Source organism: Aplysia californica, unplaced genomic scaffold, assembly GCF_000002075.1.
Source record: "Aplysia californica isolate F4 #8 unplaced genomic scaffold, AplCal3.0 scaffold00002, whole genome shotgun sequence".
In the NCBI taxonomy this organism is placed as follows: Eukaryota; Metazoa; Mollusca; class Gastropoda; order Aplysiida; family Aplysiidae; genus Aplysia; species Aplysia californica.
Genome location: NW_004797272.1, coordinates 903,928 through 930,255, shown reverse-complemented (window position 1 = coordinate 930,255; position 26,328 = coordinate 903,928). Strand labels below are relative to the sequence as shown.

At 39.6% G+C, this 26,328-nt stretch overlaps 3 protein-coding genes across 8 annotated transcripts in view; 2 read left to right on the top strand and 1 right to left on the bottom strand.

Moving 5' to 3' along the window:
* Window positions 1–1,711: 1,711 nt before the first annotated feature.
* LOC101852365 lies at window positions 1,712–7,283 on the bottom strand. The gene is made up of 3 exons (XM_005088979.3): window positions 7,093–7,283; window positions 3,482–6,203; window positions 1,712–2,617 (listed from the first exon to the last, which is right to left on the bottom strand). Exons 1-3 carry the CDS (start codon window positions 7,167–7,169, stop codon window positions 2,255–2,257), a joined length of 3,162 nt encoding a protein of 1,053 aa, XP_005089036.1. The 5' UTR covers window positions 7,170–7,283; the 3' UTR covers window positions 1,712–2,254.
* A 668-nt stretch (window positions 7,284–7,951) lies between these two features.
* LOC101851776 (probable ATP-dependent RNA helicase DDX23) overlaps window positions 7,952–26,328 on the top strand; it is a 34,957-nt gene continuing 16,580 nt past the window's right edge. The window contains exons 1-4 of one of the 6 annotated variants that reach the window (XM_013088090.2): window positions 19,710–19,717; window positions 21,445–21,447; window positions 24,558–24,732; window positions 25,202–25,309. In XM_013088090.2, the coding sequence (XP_012943544.1) occupies window positions 24,566–24,732; window positions 25,202–25,309 (275 nt within the window). In that variant the 5' untranslated portion in view covers window positions 19,710–19,717; window positions 21,445–21,447; window positions 24,558–24,565. Of the gene's footprint in view, window positions 7,992–18,415; window positions 18,528–18,651; window positions 18,675–19,088; window positions 19,138–19,709; window positions 19,718–21,444; window positions 21,448–24,557; window positions 24,733–25,201; window positions 25,310–26,328 lie in introns of those variants that run through there. The other 5 variants (XM_035972627.1, XM_005088976.3, XM_013088031.2 and 2 more) reach the window with 5 other exon arrangements.
* On the top strand, window positions 7,957–14,640 carry LOC101852130 (BBSome-interacting protein 1). Its single transcript, XM_005088978.3, has 2 exons — window positions 7,957–8,034; window positions 12,551–14,640. The coding sequence occupies exons 1-2, from the start codon at window positions 7,967–7,969 to the stop codon at window positions 12,813–12,815; spliced, it is 333 nt and encodes a 110-aa protein (XP_005089035.1). The 5' UTR covers window positions 7,957–7,966; the 3' UTR covers window positions 12,816–14,640.

Sequence of the window (26,328 nt, the reverse complement as noted above, 5' to 3'; positions counted from 1 at the left end):
GGGGTCGAACTAGCTTCATCCGCACCAAAGTTGCCCAGCTGATCATTAGTGAGCAGTCTGTTGGATATTTGCCTTTGATTGACATGCGAAGATTGTGTCTCGAGCTGTGTAGAGGAGTCAATATTTTAGATTTGTTTCCATCTCTTTAAATCTGTCTGTAGGTCTACATTGCTAAATTGTGATCAAAGATTTAAAGTTAAAGGCATGATGGCGGGATTGTGATGTTAATTTATGGTGTAGAGGTGGAGTGGGAAGGAGGGGTGATTTCTTAAGTTAAACGGTGTGCTTTTGTCAAATTGGCTTAGTTTTTGTTTGTTTGTGTTTCTTTTGTAAGTGTTTTACGGCGTTCGCAACTGCATAAGGTCATATGAGCGCGTGGAACACGCAAAACATTTTCAGTTGGTAGAAATTTTGAATTTTGTCCGGGTGACTGCCGAAGCGTACTCTTATTGATTTTGGAGCACCAAGAGATCTTTAAAGTACGCAACTTACACACGGGACATCCGAGATTTTTCTCCCTTGTTCGAGAAGGCTAGGTGTAAATCTTGCCTACCATAAGATCAGGGATGTAGCTGAAATACAGCAGTCAGAAAGTCTGCAGAAAGAGTCAGGAGCCCAGAGGAGGGGGCAAAAGAGGTGAAGGGGTGGGGGCAGAAAGTGAAGAAAGCAGACGATAGAACATAGCTAGAGAACAGGAAAGGAGGTGAAAGGAGACACTTTTAGAGAAGAACATTTTTCCGTCGATACTTGGATTCGAACCAGGAACCTTTGAATGTGAGGCGAACACCTTAACTAACCTCTATGCCACGAGAGCTCTCATCTGTGTGAAAGGGCGTAAAAACAAAAGGTGCGAACGACGGGTCTATCTTTTTTAAAAATACAAGATGCTCTGCCTGTAAATAGGAAAATGTCTGTAAGCTACATAGTTCATGTAAAAACGAGTAAAGCAGTGTGCCTTGTATACTGTTCAGTAAATCTTTTTCTTTTTTTTCTTTCTTTTTTTTTTCTTTTCTTTTTCGGGGGTAGGCATAACAGGAATTGGTGGTACGGCTATCATGTACACTTAAGAGATGTAAAGAGAAAATATTTTCTTCCTAGTATTGTTTTTATATACCATACATAATGATATGCTATTTGGACATGTACGAGTATGTGAGTATGTGTGTGCAAGTGTTTGATTTTGTGTGTGTGTGTGTGTGTGTGTGTGTGTGTGTGTGTGTGTGTGTGTGTATGTGTGTGCGTGTTTTTGTGTGTGTGTGTGTGTGTGTGTGTGTGTGTTTGTGTGTGTGTGTGTGTGTGTGTGTGCGCGTGTGTAAGTGTGTGGGTAAATCCATTTTTCAATTTTCTTTTATATGAAGAGATTTCTCCTTTCTTTGAGCCTCGGGGAGTAAACTCTACCCTCATTCAAAGCCATAGAACAAGGTCCGTACCCGAGCCACCCATAACTCAAGTTAGGATACATAGCACAAAATACATCCTCATTTTTTTACGATTTTCCTCGCTACATTGTCCAATGTGGACATCTAGAATTCCATATTTAAAAAACAAAAACAAATATATACCTGCTTCACACGGGCATCTAGGCTTTAAAAGTCTACTACTGAGGATTTCGTTAAAAAATCTTAAATAGCTTTTATACATGTAATACATTCAGATTTATTTGTTCTCATTTTCAGCACCTGCACTAGACAAACAAATGAAATAAAACCACATTGTAAACGGATATATCAACTTTATATTGATACAAACTGTACATATATATGTTCATGACATTTTCATATTTTGGTATAATTGTCTACTTTAAGTGTTCGAAAGCAACAAAGTTTAATAAATGGGTGTCAGTGTTCTCTTTCGTGTGTGTGTTTGCTGCTGATGAAAACTAATATTGTTACAAGAAGTGAGTACTAGCGTAAGACAATGAGACTGTATCACAGAGCAATTAATCAATCTACTCATGGGCTCACTTTGTCACAGCATCTGCAGGTCTCTCTGTATAATTATTATATTATCCGTTGTTTAGGTATGTGTATGAGAGAGAGAGAGAGAGAGAGAGAGAGAGAGAGAGAGAGAGAGAGAGAGAGATGGACAGAGAGAAAGGGGTGGGGAAGGGAAACATGTAACCTAGTCAACACAAGGTTTTATCTATACATATGTATTAGATTACAAGAGGGTGTGTATTAAATGTGTGTGAGTGGGGACGGGAATAGAGGATTTCAATTTGTATTTCTTCTTTCAAACTCTTAAAATAACAAAGTTATGAGGCTTTGAGCTTGTTCGCAGTTTTCAGCAGGGCGCCCACGGCTCTTCGGGCCCACGTCTGAATGTCCAGCAATCGCTTGACCAGTGTCCGAGGCTGCTGGTGCTGACCGCCCTCCAGGATGGAGCGGAGAAAGCTGCAATAGCCAGAGATGTCGTTGGCCAAGGCCAGAACCCGGCGCTTGTCCACAGACTGGGGAACGTCGTGGAGCAACACGAAGGTGAACTCGGCCACATGATGTAGCGCGCGTTTGCTGGCTTCACACGATTGGAGGAACCTTGTCACGTGGTTGGTGGTGGAGGAGACGGATTCAGCGTCACCAATGCTGCTGTTCTGGTCCACACCGGGCAGAACCACAAGCTGAAAATAGAAGGCAGTAGAACATAATGTTTTAAAAGTACAATCATCACGCACTAGAACTAATCGAAACAAATAAATATAAGGCCTTTTCCAAAAACAAACAAATTAGACTGTGGAAAAAGAAAAGCAGCGGCACTATTTTTTATTTTTTTACAAAACGTACAGTTTAAATCTGAGGTGAGCAACAGGCTTTTGTTACAAATTGTGGTTGATCCAAAGCCAGAATCGTTTAGAAGCTGTTTAAAGGGGAAAATAATGATTACCAGCTCAAAAATAATATATCCGTATAGCCCTTTCATTGCGATCTTTAAATTATTTTAGGATTACCATTTTACAAATAATACATTTAAATATCTGTATAGCCATTTCACTGTCATCATTACATTATTTTCCCAATTTTCTATCTCATCTTCTCAAATGGTTAATCATTTCACGGTGAAAGGAAAACATTCTAGACAATTTATTGTCACTTACATAACCGCTTAGTTATTGTTTTAATGTACGTGTTTAACGTTCCCTACTATACAATTTAGATCATTCAGGGGTGAGCTTCGAACCTGCAAATCCGGGCTAAGGGAACTACAAATACCATCAGAGTGACAGAGATACTCTGTAAAATTAGCCTCATACGGAAATCGAACCCAGACTTCTTAACCGCACCGGAGAAACGCTTAGCCGCTTCGCCACATAAGCTGGTCTTTATAGTGATTGAATTGGTGGGAGAGAAGGCAATACTTAGGGAACCGCTAGGGATCAATGTGTTCTGTTTTGAAACAAGAAAAAGATAACTGATTTTATGTTATTGTTAAATTCACTCTGTAACATTCATAATTTCTGGGGTTTAAAGTGTTTCCTCAGACTCACCTCTCTCTTCAATTCGTCGTCTTTGGAGGCTGCAGTAGCAATCGCAAGGGCCAGGGCTTTGATCTCCTTTGTCGAATGATGACGATTTCCCTCGAGCCTCTGCTGCAGCGCGCGCTGGTACATGGACAATCGGCTCTTGCCACCACAGGTCTTTCTTGGTTCCTCTGGCGTTACTCCCAACGGTTGAGCCAAAGCCTTGGGTTTCACTTGCCTCACAAGCAATGTCCTGGTCATTTCGTACAGGTAAGCATAATCAGGTTTACAGACAATGTGGCCATTAAGCGGTGCTAAACACGTCCAGCAAAACTGATGCCCACATTTACAAGACATATGTGGACAGCCGCCGTTCTTTTCGATGAACCTCCTGCACCTTGGGCACAGTCTTCCTTCAACACGCATCGCTTCAGGCTTTTCTTTTGGCTTGGATTGAGCAGGAGGGGATGCATTTTCTTTAGGGTCGTCTTCCACTTCTTTCGGGAGCGATATGTCGTACAATCTGCCTGTGTACTCACCAGCCTGTTCACAATGTGCAGGCCAGTGGGCAGGACCGAGGCAAGAAAAACAGACGCTGAGTCCACAAGCGCATGTGACGTCGTATGACATATCAGGGGTTATGGCTTTGGCCTCCATCTTGATAACACGGCCACACGTCGGGTTGGGGCACCACTTGGAGTCTTCCGATGTCTCCACTTCATCCTCTTTCTGTCGCTGTAGCAGCTGAGCAACTTCTGACACGTGAACGAGAGAGAGGAGAGTCACTTGGCCTACAGTAACGTCACAGTCGTATCCGGGACACATGATTTTGACAACTCCATCTGCCATTCTCGTTCGAATGTGAGTTTTCCAACAGTCGTTGCAGAAGACGTGACCACATTTGGTTAGTGCAGTACCCGGGAGACTGTCCACGTGACTTGGAGTCACACTCTCGTAACAAATCTGACAGAAAATGTCGTAGTCTTCCCCAGAGGACCCTAGTTGACTCAAGGTCATGGAGAATAAGTCTGTGTTCTGCTCCAGTTCTGTAAAACGAAGTTTGCTGATCTCTTGGCTGGGGTAGAAGCTTTCCACTTTCACCTGAAGTTTGTCGGAGACGAATCGAAATAAATCATTTGTACTGTCACTTATGAATGGCGTTCTCACAAATTCCAACAGATTTTCACTTTTCATGTCCAAGAGAATTTCAAAAACTTGATTAATGACATCATCAATGGAGAAAGTGTGGAAGGGTATGCTTTTCTGTATGTGCTCTGTGCTTTTGCAAACATATGAGTTGAAAGCAACCTTGTATGAGTCGAGTCCATCGTCGTAGTGACCATCATAAGTGAAGACGAGATAGGAAATGAAAGCAGAATTCTCCCTTTCAGTTCGCGAAGAACAGAAAATGTTTTTTACATCGTCACTTACATTTATTACAAAAGTGCGTGGTTGGCACTCAGCCTCTGCATACAGATGTCCGAATTTATTCTTGAGCTCTTCGGGGCAAGTTTCTTTGGAAGAAGCGATGATTCTGAAAGAAAACAAGTCTACATACTCGGGGATTCTCTTCGTTTCTGTTTGTTCCTCGGGTTGTTGTTCCACGGGTTGTTGTTTAACGGGTTTTTGTTTCGTGGGTTGTTGTGGTTTTTTTCTCCAGTGTCTCCTGAGCGTTGGCCACATTGACGGTGGCCTGAATTCATTACCGTCTGGCAATGCCTTTAAGTGTGGTTTCAATTCCTCCTCGTCCAAAGACGTTGCTGATGGTTTGCTAGCCGACCTTTTCCGGGGGCTGTCAGTTCTCTGTGTACATAGCTCTCTTGCTTTTTCAGCGTGGGCAATCAACGAAGACCAGAGATTTTCATTGTTATTGCCGTTGTGTTTAGAACGGAGATCTGAATTATGTGTTTCGAACAGGTCCGTCTCAGTTTCTGCCTTCTCCTCCGCTGTGACCTCAGAGCTAACGACGGGAGAATAATCTTCTTGATACACCTCGTCCCACATCTGGTTAAGGTCTTCTTCAATTTCTTCTGTTCCCATCTTGGCCCATGAAGATGTGGTCAGTCTTTTCCTGTGACGCCGTCTGGGCTTTTTGCTTCCCGGATTTTTCACTGCTTTAATCTCTTGCTTACCCTCCTCGTTGACATCGATCATGACGTCAGTGTACTTGGGGTTGAATGCCAATGAGCAAGTCTTTGGACACGGATAAAAGATTTCCATTCTGTATTCTGGTTTAGTGCTGGACAATACATTTTTTACATCTTCAGTTTTTGTGTCGTCTCCTGCCTTTGTGAAAACCTGGATTGTTTTCCAAGGAGAACGTTTGTCTTTAATTTCCCTTGGCTTTTTCATCGCGCTCATCGCTTTGGACATCTGTCTCTTCTTTTGTCTGTTGGATTGTTCCTCATCAATGTTATCCAAGTTGAAGGAAAAATATCGCTTCTGTGTGGGCTGTACTGAGGTGACTTTGCCCTTGTTGCTGACAAAACTGACACAGTTGGCTCTTCTCTTGAGCTTGTGTCTTTCCAGGACAGATACCATAGCACCTCGACCGAAGTAGCCATTTCTAATCATGTGACGCATTGTAGCTGGAAGTTGCCATCTCTGCTTCTTGTTGAGGGACAAAATGACGTCAGTACTTTGGACGGTTTCTGTAACCATGGCATCGTCTGTGCTTGATGTCACCATTTTGGTGACGTCACGGCTTGTCATGCTGGAACTGCCGATGAGGCAGGCATGGCGTCCGTATCTGATGAAAAGGAAAAAACAGTGTTGTTTTGTAACCGTAATCAAAATTTGGGATGTAAGTGAGATCCTTCATAATTTTTAATGCCGTGCGACAGTGTGAGAAAGATAAATGCTTTCACTAATTGCTACTTGTTCAAAACACAGGGAAACAAAAAAACAAAACAAAACAAAAAAAAAAAGAACCAAATATACCCCCCCCCCCCCCCCCGTAATATTGTTAGTAGAATTTATATATATAGATCATGGTCGCAGTCTCGCAAAAGTCATTGACAGTCAGCTCAAGAGTATTAGGGGTCTAATTTTAATTACCTAAGAATTATTAAAATTTACATTGTGGTCATGGTCACAAACTCCTTATCCGTTTCTTCTTCTTCTTCTTCTTCTTCTTCTTCTTCTTCTTCTTCTTCTTCTTCTTCTTCTTCTTCTTCTTCTTCTTCTTCTTCTTCTTCTTCTTCTTCTTCTTCTTCTCCTCCTCCTCCTCCTCCTCCTCCTCCTCCTCCTCCTCCTCCTCCTCCATCATCACCATCATAATCACCTAATCATTATCATCATCATGATTATGATTATCATCATCATCATCATCATCATCATCATCATCATCATCATCATCATCATCAGCAGCAGCAGCAGCAGCAGCAGCAGCAGCAGTAACAGCAAGAACAACAACGTAAATCAACAGTTTTTTTTATCACTTTAGTTTAAGAACTGCCGCTGTAAATTGCTTCTGTTGTCATTTAATAGTAAGCACGCCTATCGGGAAATGAATCAAAGATTACAACAGCGACAGTAATGAATTCAAGAAGCAATCGGACAAAACCAGCACTCAGAAGTGTAAAATTTAAACTTAATGTATTTTAAATAATAGAATTTTGAGTGTGAGTTCTCCTTACCTGTTAGATTTGAGGGTGTGGAGGCCACGGAGGGTGTTCCCAGACCTCACTCCACCCTTGCAGACTTTGTAGACCATTGTCTTCGCTGATGGAGCGTTGTCTTCGATGTGATGTATCTGCCCCTCTTCAGAAAAAGAGACTTGGGTGTATAGATGCTATTACTTGGACGTAGTCAGCTTTTATAGTAATTTTTTCAAGTTTCTGTTTGTGGTGCAATCATTGATGGATCGTTCACGCAGCGAAGCATTGAGTTCTAAATTTAGATGTGGGCTGGATAAGTCCGAATATATACACGATTTCTATTGGCTGAAGCGTGTGGGAGCGTGCGTAAGATATTTATTAATAGTAACTTAGCTGTATCTAAAAATACAAACTAAGTTAACTCTGCGATTGAAGTGAGCGCTCTTTTTCGTAAATGTATTCTGTTTTAGGCACAGAATTCTACACTAAGTGTAGAATTCTGTGGTTTTAGGTTAACCATCTTAATGCTCATCTGCTTTTTCCTTCTTCTTTAAATCTTGCCATCTCAACCCCCCTCCCAGTTAATCTAGATCTAAATCTTTTATATGCCTCGTGCACATCAAAACGCAGCCTTAGTCTCCTAAGACTAAGAGCGGATACGCAGATACAATTTGCATAGAAACTGTTAAAAAACCCAATGTTTTTTAGAGCCATTTTCACCCCGCCTTTGGAAATTATCATTCTTTTTTTTATATTCCGTTGTGGTTATTAGTAGTTTGTTTATCAAGCCCTACGCGAAGCAAGAAAAACAAGGAGGCCGTTCCGATAAAATTTAACGCCCGAGAATGTCACAATACACCGTACGGACAGGGGGCATAATTTAGAAAAGCTGAATCCAGCTCTATTTGTTGACATGCCAACCAGTCACATTCTTCCAGGTAAAAAGTCTGGACGAACCTACTCGTCTGAGTTCACGCTTTTGTAAGTTTCGTTCATTACTAATTTACACATCTGCTTTGTGTTTTCCGTGTTTCGATGAGCGAAGAATGACACCCATCAGCATGCAAAACTGCCTGTAGGCCAGTTGCTAATGAAAACAAAAATCGTTGTGTCGTTGTTAGTTGTTGCACTCTTATATATGCTTTTTCGGTAGTTCCCACGCCCATGTACCCCCCTTATTAATTGAATCTAGATCTAGATCTAGATCTTGATCTAGATCTCTAGATCTAGATTTCTAGATTTATACGTTAGATCTATACGTTTGAGGCGTGGCGAGCTAAGGTATCAAACCTAACAACTGCAAAACATCAAATATGGTAAAATCAGAGGGTTATGCCCCCCCCCCCTTAATTTTATTAGTTCAGGGGGCCAAGACCCCCTGAAACCCCACTACTCTTGGGGCCAAAACCGGCGTATAACAATTGCGGGGTGGAGACTACCGAAAAAACGCCCTCTTCTGTAGGAGCTGGGACTAAATCCAATAATAGGCCTTAAGTAGGCTACAGTCAAACCTGTGCCAGTGTAAAACGGCCAGACATTATCTTGGAGAAAAGTGTCAGTATAATACAGGTGGCCGTCTTAGGCAGGACTGTTCAAAATGAAGAAGGCAAACCTTTCTTTTCCGAAATCCAAACCGGAGCTGACCTCAGGCCTCAGGGTTAGGACTGCTGTAAGACTAATTCACAAGGCACACAAGGGTTTTTGTTTTCTTTTGAAAAAGGGAAGTGTAATAAGAAGGGTTTTTGTGTTTTGTTGATTTGTTTTTTGGTAAGCTTTCTTTTTGTTGCTGGTTTTATGGAAGGGTAAAATAAACGAAATATTATGTATAATAAGCCACATACGCAGCGACTGCAAACTGCATTCAGGGCGCCGTGAACGTAGCTTGCCTACTACGTAGCCACTGTATATTATGAAATGAGACAATGAAGACTGGTAAAACAAACACAGGTCGTCACCACTCGGAGAACGAAAGATGCACGTTCAGATTTGATTCCACTGCGTCATGACACATATATAGAGACATAGAAGAGATCGCCTACCCTAACCCTGGCCCAACCCCAATAGTATGTTACTATACTATAGTATAACCCCTACTCTTTCCCTTAGATCTACCCTACCCTAAACCTTTACCCTACCCTTACCCCAAACCCTACTCCTACCCCAAACCCTAACCCCAACTCTCTATTCTACTTTGTTTCGTAGTCGTCGCTCGTTTCGGAATTCCTCCCAAGCCGAAATAAGCTGCCCTAGGTTACAGCTTTGTTACTGTTTCGTTTTATCTTGGGATCTCGGATGTTGTGGATGAAATGAGATTTAATTTTATGCTCCAAGTCCAAGCCTACAGATTGTTGTAAGCGTAGGTTACCTCAACTGTAACTGTAATTATGCATAGTTTTTTTACCTTTCCGGTACTCGAAACACAGCCCTGGTATGATTGTCATTACTTAAATGAACAGTGTGGTACACATGACATATAGACCAACTATATTATGTTTTGGGCCTTGAGGAGTGTGTGATTGATGCAACCTGCTAACATTTTTTTATACATTTGACTGATGTCAAGGCTTGCCAGCTCCTTACCGGATTATGAAGTATATATATCTCCTATCAAAATAATACATTTTTCATCGCATTGTATGTGCTCATTATTCTTTGGTCAGTGGTCAGTATTTCGGGATAAGATTATAGAGTGAGGTGGTTTGATCTCCCTAACATTCGTTTTGACCACCATGGGTGAAAGCACCCAATCCAGGCAACGTTGGTTTCTTTGAAATCTGAGACACAGATTAACAAAATGGATTTTGAATAAGTGCCGAATTAACAGTGGAGGGAGTTCTGAAAGATGGCATGTATACTTGAGAATAACTCACTTCGAATCCCACCATCTAAACAAAACCCCCCAAAAAAGAAAGAAAAACAGGGCCAAATATCTTTTTTTTTTTTGTGTAAGAACAAATTAATTCTTCTTGAACTTACGGACAATTTTAGAATCTAAGTGTTTACTGTTGTAACTTTTCAAAATGAATTGAACTCTTTTGAATTTTTATCACTCCTCTTGTCTCATTAGTCACTGCTTCAAGGCTACTTGAACAAAGAAGTTTCTTGTTGAGACATTTTGAAAAATGATCTCAATATTGCAGCTTAAATTTACTTATTCCTGAAATATTTTAAATGGTCAACTCCCCTCTAGTGCTAGGCAGTATTGACAAAATTGAGTACCACTACATTACTGGCACTGTACCTCGAATACTGCTAGTCTGGTGCTGATGGCATCAGAGGCTATGCACATGTTGTATTCTCGTCTACGCCTGCCTCGCTTTTCATCAGCACCCCTTCCTCCTCTTCCCTTTCCGCAATACACACACAGCAAGCTTCGTACCACAAGCCTATTGCACTGTGTGTTGGTGATCTTTTTTCAGTGGACTATGCTTTGACTTTGACAAGGGCGGCAAAAACCGTCATATGGCTTTGATGGCTTTCTCACTTTCTGATCTAAAAAATTCTATTATAAAATGTGTGAGGGGAGGGGTGGGGGAGATACACATTGTGTGTGTGTGTGTGTGTGTGTGTGTGTGTGTGTGTGTGTGTGTGTGTGTGTGTGTGTGTGTGTGTGTGTGTGTGTGTGTGTGTGTTTATAATGTGTACTTGTGGGTGTGTCATGTGTATGTGTTTCAGAGAGAGAGAGAGACAGAGACTCAGTGTAGGGCAGGTTGGGACACATCACCTGCAGTACTATGTGCTTGATGCATGCACCTTCCCAATGCCAATAAAAAATTCTTGGTGCTGGTACGTTCCCACCACCAGTACCCAAAGCTTAGTTCTGGCAATGACACCTCCTTAAGGTATTATTGAGAGTACAGATAATGAGTACCTCTACGTACTGACGTACTGCCCAGCCCTTTCCTCCAAAAGAGGTAGGCTATGAAGGGCCTGGGGCACACAGATGGCCCACACTACTATCACATTGGACGCTTGGAACAATTACTCCACTATTTACAGTCAGGTTACCGGTTCTTTCTTTACCTGGGTGGGTATAAATGAAATCATTTTATTTTCAAAATCAAAAGTTTTATATCAAACTAGCTAGGCCCTCTTTCGGTGAAAGGAATGATCGGTTCATTAACATCAACTGAAAGTCGTTGGCCTATTTTACACTCTACTGGAATAGAACAATAAATCTTGAGAGATGCAAAAAATTAGAAGGTCTAGATTTATATATACTCTCAAAACAAAATGCGCCTCGCGAAATATCATTTCCCGTACTTCTGCTTTCAAGGACAGCTATGCATATATTTGTTTCGTTTCTCAGTGCAATAATTAAAAAGGCCAAAGAAGGACGGGAACTTTTTTACAAATATATTTTTCTAAATTCAGGAAATAAATGCATAAAAAAATCGGGCTCTGTCATGGGGACTTATCTATCTTTTTGCAGGTACTTGCCAACTTTCAACTCTGTAGCTGTCATGGTTTTATGGGAAAAGTGATATGTGTGTTTCCAAGTTGCCAAATATAGGCCTATATGACAGATTTGAAAAACATGAGCAGCTCGTACACAGTAATTAGGTTTGAAGATAACTGAAAGGCCTCCTCTATGGGAAGCTAGAGATGCAAAGAGGGAAAATAATTGATTGGCGTTTTAATATTAATAAAATGGTACAAAAATGCCTGCTGGATGGATATAACTCTGATCAACTAAACAACAGCATTTCTTACTTCTCCCTGAGTATATTTCTTGACAATATTATACCATGTGTTTGTATGTAATACCCCAGTGTAAATTTTATAAGGAAGTGAGCAAAAATACAATGGTGCACCAGCTGCCTGCATGCGTTGTTGCTTCCTTTTTACACGGAAATTTTATTTCACTTTATAACGAAAATAAAGTACTGTCAGAGAAATTTATCTAACCGTGAATGAGAAGTTTAAAAAAATTTTTTTAAATTTTCTTTGTAGAACAAAGTATGTATCTGGCTCCAACAGGTATGGTAAACATACGCTCATATGACCGTATGCAGTAGCGAGCGCTGTAAAGCCTCTACTAAAACTGATACTTAAACTAAACGGATAGGTTGAACACAGAAGACTTGAAATCACGCATCCATCAAACTGTGCCTGCGGTACCGTTTTTTTTTTCTTCTTTATCTTTAAGATATCCCTCAAACTACTGAGGCCGGTCCCGACAAGTTTGAACTGTCCGTGTTATACTGTCTATATTTATATATCTGTTTATCTATCTATCTATCTATCTATCTATCTATCTATCTATCTATCTATCTATCTCACGGATAGCTCGAATTCGTCTGTACCGGCCTTGGCAGTTCAAGGGATCTGTAGTTTGAGGGATATCTTACAAAGATAAAGAAGAAAAAAAAACGGGACCTCAAGCACAGATCGACGGATTGGTGATTTTGAATCTTCTGTGTCCAACCTATCTGTGTTTTGCTGTACTATATGTACTTTTTTATTAATTGTGATCTCTTGTGTTCTTTCATCGCAGGAAAAAAGTAAGCTGCAATATTCCTCAGAAAAAAGTAAGCTACGATATGTCTCAAAGCAAGATTTCGGAGTGGCTTCCTAAAAAAGGTCAAGTGTACCAGGAAGATATGCCCACAGTAGCTCTGTGTAAACCAAAACTGTTACCTTTGAAGTCTGTGACTCTGGAGAAGATGGAAAAAATGCAACGGGAAGCTCAGGAACAAGTTAAAGAACAAGATAAACAGGAGAGACTGAATGCTGAGGAGGACTTCAGCCAATATTCATGATACTCGTTGTCATACCAAGGAAAATGTGTTTGAGAGCAAGACTTAAATTATTATTTTTGTATTATATATTACGTGTGTGTGCTTTGTGTACCTTTTGCTAAGAAGGAATTTATACCTGGACAATTGTCACTGAATTGTAAGAGCTTTGTGGATCATGTGTGAAAGTTTTAATGTCAGAGTCAGAATAGTTTTGAGCATATTATTGTGGTTTTTTCGTTGCAGCTGCCCCATTTCCATTTTCAGTATAACACGGATAGCTCAAATTCGTCAGGACTGGTCTTGGTAGTTTGTGGGTTCTGTAGATCAGGGGATATCTTACAAAGATAAAGATGGAAAAAGAAACGTGACCGCAGGCACAGTTTGACGGATGCGTGATTTCAAGTCTTCTTTGTTCGACCTATCCGTGTTACACTGTAGTTTCTTTTGAAATAAAAGAAGTATGTAATGTCTTTTTGATCTAATGCAGCTTGCCTTTAACTCTCCATAATGGTGCTGATAGCATCTGAATTGTGTCACAACATGGTGGAATCTGGAGCTCGTCAATTTGGGGGCATGTAAAGTAATTAATATCTTAACTGGTTCTTTTGTCTTCCTTTTGATAAAAAAAATACCCATCCACCTTTCAAAAGTGGGGGTTGCATTTTGTCAGCAGCGGTAAAATTAGTGAGAAAATTTCTGCTAAAGTTTGAAGAATTCCAAAGCTTGAGTTTTCCTAGAAACTGTAAATTTATATTTTTTTGTGCCTTTGATCAATGTTTTTCACAAAAATTCACATAAAATTTGTTTTTAAATTGGCTTAAATTTTTTTGAAATAGTGACAGAAATTGATCAACAAATGGAAAAATGTTGGGTTCTTCTATGTCATTATTTTGATGAGCGCCTGATTTCACCACGATGCCACTCAATTAATGTGATGATGCTACACATTCTACAGGCCAATAAGTGACTTACAGTCTATCATTCAAAGCAAACACAATGCGAAACACGCATTTAGCAAACTGATTTTCAAGTCCTGAATTTTTTGTTGTGCAAGAATGATGTTAATTATTTCTTTGTATTCAAAACATGTACATAACAAAATTCATACATATTGAGAATATTTCCGTGTCCTATATGCCTACTGGACTGTTCATATTGTTTCATGGCAAGTATTTCATTCTCCACTGTTTGGGCTGCATGAAATTGAGAAGACTGTCTGGATTTCTCTTTATTCAATTATTTACTATATAGTTTCCCTTGAATTTTTTCTCTCCAGACCAGTGTCTGTGAGTAGTATAAGGCGCTTCACTGTCACATACAGGAGACCTGAGTTTTTTTCCCGAGCTGGGTGAATAATTTTAATTGAGTATCTTTTTGGTCTTTCTGTTGGAATGTTGTAACCCTCTCAGCCTGGGTTGGCCCTGATAGACAGGGTCAGAAGCCCGCTTAGCCTCCTAAATGACATAAATTGTGTTGAGGGGGTGTAAAAACACAGTGTAGAATTTAGGTTTTTTGCTTCGGTCAAGAGAACATTCATGTTTCAGGGATTTTATGGTGTGAATGAAATTTTAGGTTGTTTGTAATTACAATAGAAATTTATCTCTCAAAAGTTCTGCAATTATTTTAACCCACCTTTTCAATCATTTGCTGAGGGATACTAGTAATGTATTGTGAACATTGTTACTCTCTTCTTTTGTTCGCATGAAAAAATTGCTTTTTTATTTTGTAATCCCCATTTATTATTGAATGAACGTGGCTACATTTTCGAAACTCTTATCGTTAGCTAAGTGTGTACATTTTATGTGTAGAAGGGCTGTCTATGGATGATGATAAAGTGCTAAAAGTCTGGATAGTAGGCTTTAAAATTCTTTGTAAAACAGTGAATATCTTCTTGTACATTTATAGACACCGTAATGGATATGTGATAGTTTTAAAGTTCAGTAACTCCTGTACGGTCTTGCACATCTGTTGTAATTATTAACTTAATACATGTAACTTGTTTGGGCCCAAGAGAAAGACTTTACCGGTACATACTTGTACTTTGCACTCCCACAGTTACCCAGCCTGTTTGTCAAATTATACGAATCCTACTAATAGCGCAGTGAGAGAAATCTGTTATTTTGTCAACTTAAATGGAGAGACACTTTTCTTTTGTGTTTATTCATCAATTCCTGAAAAGGCCACTTTCTGTTAGATCTACATATTTGTCGTTTTTCTTAAATCTCAAAAGAAAGTTACGTAGATCTACTATTCTTTTCTTCATTTTGGATTCACTGTCACGTCTTCTGCAAACAAGGTGTCGAGCCAAAAAATTACGCATTGGATTCCTCTTTCGGTTTTTATCTTCAGCCTAAGGATTTATCAAAATGACTGTAAATGCTTTACGGCCCCAAGAACACTTTTTTTTGTAGGAGTTGAGGGAAGTATCCCTCTTTCCTCTCCATCCCCCCCCCCCCCTCTCTCTCTCTCTCTCTCTCTCTCTCTCTCTCTCTCTCTCTCTCTCTCTCTCTCCCCCCCTTCCCCACCTGTTGGCTGGGTTGGATTCAGTATCTGAAAAGAAAGACAAAGATAATTGCTTCAGTGAATTTCCCCTTTCATGAATAAGACTTCATACATTACTGCATGCTAGGTAAAGAGTGTAAGATTTGCGTACCTCAGAGTCTTTCGTGTTTTAACTAATCGATTGTAATGATGTATTGTAATGCCTGTAAATTTATGAATTAGGCTACATCCCAAAAGATACAATATACATTATTTTGAGGATGCTGGATGCTTAATAAATTTCACCACATGCAAGACAAACTGTCTTTTGTGAGCAAAGTGAAGAGCGAAACACTGATAACACAGATTTTAGCTTGCTTTTCAGCTACCATAATTAATTGGAAAGGCTGGAGTTTCTTCGTTGTATCCATGGACATAATTTTAGTCTATTTGGAGACACTCTATACACTTAAATTTCAGTCTCCCAAGTTGAACTCATTTCTTCTGCGAAGAAGACAAAATAAAGATTAGGTTACACCTTTGTTGTTGTTGTTGTTTTTACTTTTCATTTTTGTAATGATTGATCACAATAGTTGTGCAAAATTGATGTCATCATCAAATTAAGTTTCACCTCTTTTTGATGGACCTTTTCGCAAGCAAGATTACATAAAGAAAATAGAAAGCACACCTCAGGCACTGATGCGTTTTGTTTCGTTTGATTTATTTTGTCGGCTGTAGATTTTGATGCTTTACGTTACAATCAACACAGTTCCTGTCATTTTGAAAACTCAATACATACATTTATGTAGGCTACAGACTTGGAAAACAAACTTATGTCTTGCCAGGCATGGATGATGAAAAAACGTCAACTAAAATTAACATCCTAGAAAATTGGATGTGCTTTGTTTCCTGCCATGACTTATTGTTGTGGTTGTAATGTAAACATTTAATGTTCCCAAAGACACAACTTAACCATCTTGCATGATCCAATTGAATGAATTTCCCCACTCATTAATGCTGTCCCTACGCCCTGGGGTCATTTTGTACCCTCGGTGTTGTATTCTTCACCTTTTAGAATAGATCTACTTCTAGTGCGAAGATCTCTTTGAAACTTTCAGATTTACGAGTAAATTTCCTCTTTGGAAAGTGGTGGCACATAGTTCCCCACATCAAATATATATGGATACAATAGTAAAACAGGACATACGGATAGGGTTAAGTGAACTCGTGTCGTTTACATTTGGTAGAAAAAAAAATAGAAAGATGAAGTACGTGCCCAGAGTCGGCTATGTTTTCTTTTGCTTGTTTCATTTAATTTCAATTTTTTTTGTTTTCTTTTGGTGTAAAAGTATGCATTTTTTCACCCCAATCTAGGCAATTTATATCATATAGGAGGCGGGGACTTTGCCTGTGAGGGCCAATAAGTACCTTGGCTGAGAGAGAGCTAAAGCATATCAGCGGAAAGACTGAAATTAAATTGACCTTTACAGTACAGAGCTCAACTTGCCTCAGTTTAGTTGTCTAGTTCTATTTTATTAAAATCATTTAAAGTTCTCTGGTTTGCGTGATACTATGGCAGTTAAGTTCTGCTTATTTGGACTGTGTATCATGAGTTTTTGAGTCTTTCTGATCTGCTGTTCCCACACTTCTCAACAAGGAGGTTGTTTCTCGAGCTGTTTCACTTTCAGATAATGCTTTCAGAACCTTTTCTAGTGTTTCTATCCAGTTCCGTCTCTTCAAATACCTCAGTCTCTCTCTCTCTCTCTCTCAATCTCTCTCTCTCTCTCTCTTTCTCTCTCTCTCTCTCTCTCTCTCTCTCTCTCTCTCTGTCTCTCTCTCGATCTCTCTGTCTCTCTCAATCTCTCTCTCTCTCTCTCTCTCTCTCTCTCTCTCTCTCTCTCTCTTTTCGTTATGTCTCTGTTTTTAACCGTCTCTGTCTTGCAGTCTGTCTGTCTGTCTGTCTGTCTGTCTGTCTGTCTGTCTGTCTGTCTGTCTGTCTGTCTGTCTGTCTGTCTGTCTGTCTGTCTGTCTCTCAAACACACACACACATACATACACACACATACATACACACACATACATACACACTAACACGCACACACTCATACATACATACTCGCTCCCTCACTGTTCTATAAATACATGTACTAGATCTATTCAAATTTTGTTGTTAGGCCAAAGGATTTGCGCCTCAATCATCACAGTTTTGATCATTTTGGAGGCAGGTTGTTTCGACCTTTTTGACCAATAAGAACTCATAAGCTTAATAATACATGATGTATTTCAGCGGGATATATGGGTAGGCTCTCCTAGTGAACAAAAAAGTGAGTTTGCTTCTAGCATTTGGGGAATTCTTTTCATATATATAATACTTAACAGGGTCAAAGCAGTGTGTCCTACTTAATACGGCCTCGGTGTTATAATTATTAGGCCTATTTTAAAAAAAAATTTTTTTAGATTATTATTATTATTACTTTTTTTTTTTTGGAGGTCGCGACTTTGCTTTTCAAGTATGGCTTTTCCCGCAAAATTCTTTGTTCTAAAAGACAGCGAAATCTGGTCTTTTTCTAATTTTCTAACATTGGTACACACCTAGATCTAGATCAAGTTGGAGATAGCATGCTCTAAACACACATATATATATATGCGTTCTCAGTTGACAAGTAGACTTACTCATGCATTATTTGACTGACCTTGTATTTGTACAGTCAACTGTGTGTCTACAATAATTTAAAATTGAAATTGCTTTTTCTGCAAGACATTGGCAAGTAGACAATAGTGATTAGATTGGTCCTCGAAGTTATGTTTTCTTCAACAACAACAAAAAGTGCTGTTTGGGTCTTACAAATAATTTAAACAGTCACATAGACTCTAGGCCTAGTATAATATCAATCGTTTTGGGAGCATGTTTTATCGAGTACTTGAGTCAAAGGCGCTAAATGATTTTCTTGCACACTTGGCTAGTCTTTCTATTGCGCCATTATGAAAAATCAGTGAATATGAATAATGCAAAGTCAATCTTCAGTTAGTTTGATTTCTCTGTAGCAGCCTCCGAAAAGGGGGAAAAACAGTTCTATATGTTGTACTCTAAAACCTTGGATCATAATGATCTAGGGCCTACCCGCAAACCGGAACCAACGTTTTCGCTGCGATTGATTGAAACTGGGAGAACAGTGAACAGCGTAGGACTGTGTGTGTACTGTGTTGTTGATGCATTGATGACCGAGTGTTGAGTAAACAGAGGTGAAAACAGTTGGGTACCCAACTATCTTCTGATTCAAACCCCCTAGTAATCATACGTACACTTTGAATAAACGTGTGCACCCAGTACTCATTTTTTAGACCATACACACATACACTTACACTAAATCTACACACTCTTTATCTGTGGTAGGCTAAGTGAGTTCCGAGTTCGGGCCCCGAGTTCGTTCCGTTGGACGTTGGAGAGTTTAAAATATCTAGATCTAGATCTAGATTAGTACTTGTTTGTTACAATGTCAAATTCTCGCGCTACTCCTCTCTCTCTTTCTCTCTCTCTCCACTGCCCACAGACAAAATTGTACGCTTTTAGTAGGCTACAATAATTGTAATGGAACGTTTGTTCATGGCACAGAATTCTACAATTTTTCTGTTATCATAGTGTAGAATTCTGTGGTTTAGGAGGGTGAACGCAAAATTCGGTGAACGCGCACCGGGTGAGAATAGCCACAAGACTCGCCTGCACTATTCTCACTCCGGGTGAGAATAGAGGTGGCTGTGCTATAACGTAATTTTTTCTTGGCTTTTTCAATTTGACCATCCACATCGATAGAAAGTATTCAGTATTCCGAAATGAGGAAAAACAGGTCTTGTTTCAAACCGGGTGAGAATAGCCTACGGTCGCAAGTCTCACCCGGGGTGAGAGGTAGATTGTTTTTCTATTCTCACCCCGGATGAGAATAGCCACTTCCATTCTGAAAAGAATCTATCTAGATCTAGATCTAGATCTAGATCTAGACTTACAAGTTAGAGTCTACCCATGACATAATGCATAATGAAATTGAAATAGAAATGACTGATGGACTTCTTTGGCGTTGACGGAGCTGTGTCCGTTGCTCGTCTCATTTTTACTTTGTAGCTATCCAGAATCCAGTCTATCAATCAATGCATTGTCATTGGGAGGAATTCCGTAACGAGCAACCACTATGAAACAGTAGAAGAGAGTATAGGATAATTAAGGTTCGGGGTTGTGGCAGGGTGTGGGGAAGGCGTATTCATGGGTTGGGTTAGAAGGGTTTTGGGTAGGGGTAAGTTACGTAAGGTTAGAGCTAGAGGGTATGGGGCAACGAAGTGGCTAGCCGTACGACTGGGAGTCTAGCCGTATTTAGATCTAGGTTTGGCCCTATCGACTCAAGCCTGTTAAGTACAACAGGTCTCATTAGATCTAGATCTAGATCTAGATAGTATAATTATTCAGGTTCAAATACATGCATGTCAGTAAGGCACCTTTTGGTTTTGTCTGAAATTCAAATACTTTTGGCATTGCAAACTAAAAATTTCATTTACAATTCAGCAATCAATATTAACCCTAGAAGCGCTCAGCGTTTCACCGGAAGTAACCCGCCAAAAATGCCCCGCCGCCGCACGGACGATCAGTTGTAAACATGGGGGTTTGTCGGGGGGGGGGGGGAATCAGCTGAGATACCCAAAATGTATACCTGCTACTGAAAAATGACCATTTACGGCTCAACAGATGATAAAAAGCATATATAAAAGCATATGTTTTCTTTAACTCATTCGCTACGCCACGCCGAGCCGTGGGGGGCGGCGCGGCTAAAGTGCCGTCAGTACGCTAAGCCGCCCCCGGCGGCTCGAGAACCGACGTTCAATTTTAGCTTAGTTTCTATTCCAATCCACATATCCATGTTAAAATAAAGGTCATAATATAAAGTTGACTTCCGGGTCAAGCGTTTCCACCGAAAATCGGAAGTTTTGATTCAGTTTTGAAATACGATTTTGAAGTTTATATCATGCGCCATTGTTTTATCGCGAAGCCGAAATTATAGCCTAGACACCAGTCTTAGTACTTTTACACAACAAAATGTATCATTATTTTGCTCACTAAAGAAGTGCAGGACTCTTCTTTATAATATTACTACTGGACTCAAATTGCCAGTGCACTGTAATTGAGAAATCAATATTTTTGAGTGCTAGATCTAGGCCTAGAGATCTAGAAATCTAAAAAGTCAAAATATTTTTTTTCTCCCCAAAATCACTACTTTTGGGTGAATTTACTCAAAAAGTAATACCCAAGATATGTATATGTTTATTCCAAATGCAATTCTGAATATTTCCATATAAGATACGAGTGGTTTTTTTTCGGTTTGGGATCATTTTCAAAATTATTAAAAGATTTTTTTTCAATATCGGAGGTTATGATCCAAATGTACAAATATTATGGAATGTATGTAAATAACTGCTCATTTTTCAATATTTTCCTGTTCTATATACAGTTATGGTTATTTTGATGTATAATTTTACTAGGTGCAAACATATTTTTTGAGTTTCATCTGAGATTATAAATTTTTTGTTTTCAAATTTTATCCGCAGCAGATCACAATTGTGTTGCATAATCGCCTCTTACAGGAACCAAAGTTGAAAAATGCACAAATAAACAATACAGATGTATTCTACAAACCATACTGAAAATGTTGATATATAATGTGTTAATATTTATTTGAATTTATGGCCCCCAAGACCTGTGAACTGCGCACTAGTCATCATCTCATTTCGCCCTCCCGAAAAAAATTCATCCACAAGCCGAAAATAATATGTATCGAATGAGTTAAGCTGATAGAATGAGCCATTCAAAAATGATTAGCGATCAAATAAATGCAAACAAAGCCCAGAACGCGATAAACTCAACAATTAGTACATCAGCACGGCGAAACAAGTGATAACACATAGCGTGTAGTCGTTCAGCGGGACCGCGTCACTTTATCGATCGATATATCGGCCAAGAGACGCTCTACGAGGTCAAGTTAACTTGCAAAGTCATTGGTCACTATTTATAACTTTGGCCTGTAATTGACTACGTCATTTTCCATATATAAGGAACACTGGAATTTTCCATTGAAAAGGGTCAGCGTCTGTGCCCTTTATATAGGGCCTGCGTGCTTCCCGGTCGAAGTAGGTCTGCCCTATATATAGGGTGTGCGCGCTTCCCGGGTAGCCTGGCTCACACCCTTTATATAGAGGGCCTGCGCGCTTCCAGGGTTAAGTACGGCTAGCCTGACAGTCTAGCCGTCCTTAAGTACAGCTAGCCTGGCTGTCTACCCGTACTTAAGTACGGCTAGCCAAGAAGTCTAGCCGTACTTAAGTACGGCTAGACTGCCAGTCCATCCGTACTTCTCTTACGCCCTATTAACATTAGAAAACAGGAGGTTTAAAATACAGGCACTGTCATTAAGGCACCTGGTTTCGTCTCAAATACAAATACTTCAGGTACTGCACACTAAAAATTTATATTTACAATTCAGTAGGCCTATTTTTTTAAAATGGTCAGTCTAGCCATCATATATTAAGAATAAGTACGGCTAGACTGCCAGTCTAGTGCCCATTCATTGGGAGGTCGATTCTCTAATATTAACCGATCACCCGACTCTTGGCTGTTTGAAAGTGTTTGTTTTTGAGGCCCCGAGTATGGCAATCAAACCTATCCATAGCTGCCAAGCAGGTAACTAAAAAAGCGTGTATTTAGTACTATTTTTGGGTTTGAGTACGGAAATCTATTTTGGCATCAGAAAATATGTTTTTAACTTTTTCCATCTTAGTTTCAATACAAACTTTCAAACTACAAACTGGCTTCAAGCAAGAAAAATTAGAAAATTTATGACCAGATAGGCGAACGTAAATAAGTACGGGAGTCAAAAAGACGACGAGAGTAGTGTCCACGCAATTAGACTGGAAGTCGACCTCCTTCCGCGAGTGTGCCCCTTCTGTATTTTTTGTTATTAAATGTTATTAAGAGCATGCGCTATTGATGCGGGAAGTAACCTACGGGCCTTCTTTGTTTCTCATTCATTCACATCGGGTCGCGGGTCATCATGTGTGTGTTACGGGGGTGGCCTTTGTGATAAATGAACGCAGGAGCTAAAACTATTTCTTTGATCACGGACGTGTGTGCTTTCAAGTGATGGATGGGTGCGTTTTTAAAAGGGAGTGCTTACAGACCCGGTAACCGGGAACAAAGTCACGAAGTATACAGACCCAGTAGGGGAAATCTTTTGTGATCGGAAAGTTTCAGTGCACTCTTGGCTCAGGGTAGACCTAGGTTTTTCTAGATAAAATCTATGATAGTCTATGGCCTAGGTCTCGATCTAGACGGACAAACATTTTATAATAGATCTAGTTGTTTCGAGGCCAAGATCTAAATGAAGATTGCAGATGTATTTTCGATGATGAGCGATCATTTTTCCTCTGTTTTGTGGAGTTGGAGGATTATCACATTGGCAATGAAAATCTTTATTGATCTTCATTGCCCATAAATTCATAGATTTAGTATTCACATAATATTCACATCATCTGAAATTATATAAATATATATTACATTGTAACATATGTGTCTGTGGTGTGCTTATAATTTGAGTAGAAGTTGTCTTTTAATATCTTTTTGAAGTAAGAACTGGTCTTTTTCGCAGACTGCGCTATAAAAATCTGTTTTTTAATTTTGAAAACTTGGCAGTTAAGCCTTCGTGCGGCACTCTTTGGGGGAAGTGATCCCGGCCCAACTTCATAGAAATTAATAGCCTACACTGTAATCGTAAACTAAAATGGAAGTGGGGGCTCTCGTGGTCTAGAGGTTAAGGTGTTGGCCTCTCATTCAAAGGTCCCGGGTTCGAATCCGGGTAGCGACCAAAAAATTTTCTTCTCTAAAATTGTCTCCTTTCACCTCCTTTCCTGCTCTCTAGCATTGTTCTGTTGTCTGCTTTCATTTCCACTTTCTGCCCCCACCCCCTCACCTCCTTTGCCCCCTCCTCTGGGCTCCTGACTCTTTCTGCAGCCTTTCTACTGCTACTCCTTGGCTCTTCCTAACTGCTGTCTTTCTGCCACACCCCTGATCTTCTGGTAGGAAAGATCTACACCTAGCCTTCTCGGACAAGGGCGAAAAATCTCGGAGGGCCCGTGTGCAAGTTGCGCACGTTAAAGATCCCTTGGTGGTCTAAAATCGATAAGAGCAGGCTTCGGCCGCCACCCGGGCAAAATTCAAAATTTCCTACCAACGAAAAAGTATTAGGTGTGTCCCGCGCTCATATGACCTTATGCAGTTGCGAGCGTCGTAAAACCCTTTACTAAACAAAACAACATAAAATGGAAGTAGAGTAAAAAAGCTGGCTTAGCATTTTATTAATTTTTTTTTGCTTTTTTAAAAATTTATGTTTTTCGATATATTTTCTCCATAATTTTTTTCCTCATTGGGTGCCCTGGTATTATTAGGCCTAGAAAAGGTCCAAATCCAGTTATAAACAAGCCCGATTTCCTGTCTTTTCCATACATTTTTGCCTCCTGATTTAATTTTAAAATTTAAAACTTTCTCAAATTATGTCTGAAATGGGTTTGGACCTTTTCTATATATAAATTTACCGGTGGCCCTTTTCACCCTTGCAACTCGGCATTTTTTTTACTCGACTTTCGTTTTTGTTTCTGATTGTGTGTATATAAATTTCTCTGGAGTTAGTCTGGGACTACTTCTCCCAAAAGAGTGCACTGATTGTGCCAATGGGCACTGGACATGTGGTGAAAATGTGCCTTTTGTTAATTGAACTCGCTTTACTTTATTATATCAGCTCTTCACTTGATCTGTCGTTTGTCAGCTGAAGTCTGAAGAAATTTCCCGCCGCTCTTTTTGCTTTTTTCTGTACCTTGTGTATTTATAAATGCTCATGATTAAAAATTTCTGAAGTGAAATTAAGTAAAGTAGGCCTAGGCTTAATAAATTTTTAAAGAATCAGGCCTACATTTATTTAATGGGTAAATTTTTACTTTTAGAACCGCACGCAGATGCTCTGATCTGGGGGCTAAATTGCCATAATTTTTGTTAACTGTGGTGGTAACGATTAGAAGCTGAGTCTGTGTGGTGCCCCTTGAAGTTCCCTCTAATTGTAAAGATCTGGTCTCTCCACGTACCTTCTTTTTTGTCTGGTGACCAAGTTCTTAAAATTAAGCAATGACTTACTTGTAGTTTGTCTCCATTCCTGCCCTAGTTATATTTTTGGATTTTTAAAAATAGTCGTTATTTTTCAGATATAGCCATGGGACCCATTGGTCGTTCAAGGTCTAGGAGCCCTGTCAAAACCGACAGCAGAATGGATCCGGATGACTCTAAGAAAAGAGAATTTCGAAGGGAAAGGTCAAGGTCAAAGGAGCGTAGCAAGCATAAATCAGCGAGACATCGTTCAAGGAGCAGAGAAAAAGAAAGGTGACTACATAATTTCTTTTGTTAAGGAACTTTCATTCGAGGAATGAAGATGAAGAGGGTCATATGAAAAAGCCTAATCTCAAATAGCCATGGCAGAGGTGGTGCTAATGATTCCAAACGTGTTTTATTTTCTTAAGTCTGAATATAGAAATTTTCCTGTTCGTTCTCTTGAAAAGGAAGGATATTTCTTTGCTTGTATGAATAATACCTTTAGAATTAACTGCAAACTGTAATCGCTGAACAGACTGTTTTCTCTTGCATTAAAAATGTTCCCTTTTAAAAAAAAGAAATGTAACAATGAATTTTGTCCTGTAATTTTTAGTCTGTAGTATTTTTCTTTGTAAATGTTTCTTTATATCTTGTATTTAATGTATTGAAATGTAATCGTGCTTCTTGTAAGGACTGTTTTGGTAAGGTAAGAATTTTTAGCTTGTTTTTGTAACTTGTAAAATAAAATTTTTGATTTCAGAAAGCGAAGTCCTGGTAAAGAGCGCAAGCGGAACAGAAGTCATAGCAAAGACAGAGATAAGAGTCGCAGAAGGAAATCGAAGTCCCCAAGACCTAGAGGAGAAAAGACGTCAGTTGTTACTCTATTTTCTTTTGCTGTTAGATTAGATAGCCAGAGATGCCAACCAGTAGGATTTTACGTATTTTAGTAAGATTTTTTGCCGAAAATACGCGAATACGATCTACTTTCGCTTTCGTTACCACCGAGAAGTTTGCCTGTCTAATAATAACGCAACATGTGTGACTGCAGGTTGTGCAGTATAAACACAATGTCGCCATGCAAATAAAATTTAATCAATGCTCGGACTCGTCTCTGTGCTGTCACTTGTGAAAAAAAAAAGAAAAGAAAATACTAGCGTCGTCCGATTTTTAGATTGTCTGGCTCGCCATCTTGACCGGTCACTGGACTTGCGCGCATTCGCATCATAAATAAATGCGGCATCGTGTGAGCAAAGACCGTCTTTGGTGGGAGTTACGCCGTGGCGAAGTATTGGACTACAGAATAGGGGAGGAGATAATTGACTTTTTAAGGATTTAAGGCAAAACCAGAGGACAAAAACTTGGAAGCACATTTCAGAATTTTGATTAGAGCTTTTTACAAAGCGCGCGTTGGTGCAGGCCATGTGCGGAATCGGAACTCTTCATACTTTGCATGTCTGTGTTATTGAAATAAAGTGTTCGCGTTTCATTGGATGGGTGATAGTAAATTATACCTACAGTGTATGTTGTAGCTTTCTCTTCAAGACTGGCAGATTTTCAGTGTCACTGCATCTTGCCCTCCAACAGTAGTTGTTACAACTCTCACTCTGCGTGGGTCTACTTGAGCCTTTCAAGTTATTGCTTTTCTATTAGTTTGAGCAATAATTTGAGTCTGTCACTTCATATTATGAATCATGACACCCAGACTGGTTCTTGATAGTCGAAATTCTTGTTCAAGGCCCTTCCCAACTCTCAAAGCAGGATTTCTTTTTTATATAATAATGAGAGGAAAATGTTACCGGTATGTAATAGACTGAAATACTGAAGCCAAACCAGACCCCAGTACGACATTTAACACTGACATGTTGTTGACTGGATACGTGTAGGCCT

Excerpts from the sequence above, each read along its gene's own strand:
- LOC101852365 (XM_005088979.3), bottom strand. The coding sequence starts at position 7,169 with ATGGTCTACAAAGTCTGCAAGGGTGGAGTGAGGTCTGGGAACACCCTC. Across the intron at positions 6,204-7,092 it reads CACACCCTCAAATCTAACAG|ATACGGACGCCATGCCTGCC; the intron begins GTAAGGAGAACT and ends CCTTTTCATCAG. Across the intron at positions 2,618-3,481 it reads ACGACGAATTGAAGAGAGAG|CTTGTGGTTCTGCCCGGTGT; the intron begins GTGAGTCTGAGG and ends TTCTATTTTCAG.
- LOC101852130 (XM_005088978.3), top strand. The coding sequence starts at position 7,967 with ATGCCAACCAGTCACATTCTTCCAGGTAAAAAGTCTGGACGAACCTAC. Across the intron at positions 8,035-12,550 it reads TCGTCTGAGTTCACGCTTTT|GAAAAAAGTAAGCTGCAATA; the intron begins GTAAGTTTCGTT and ends CTTTCATCGCAG.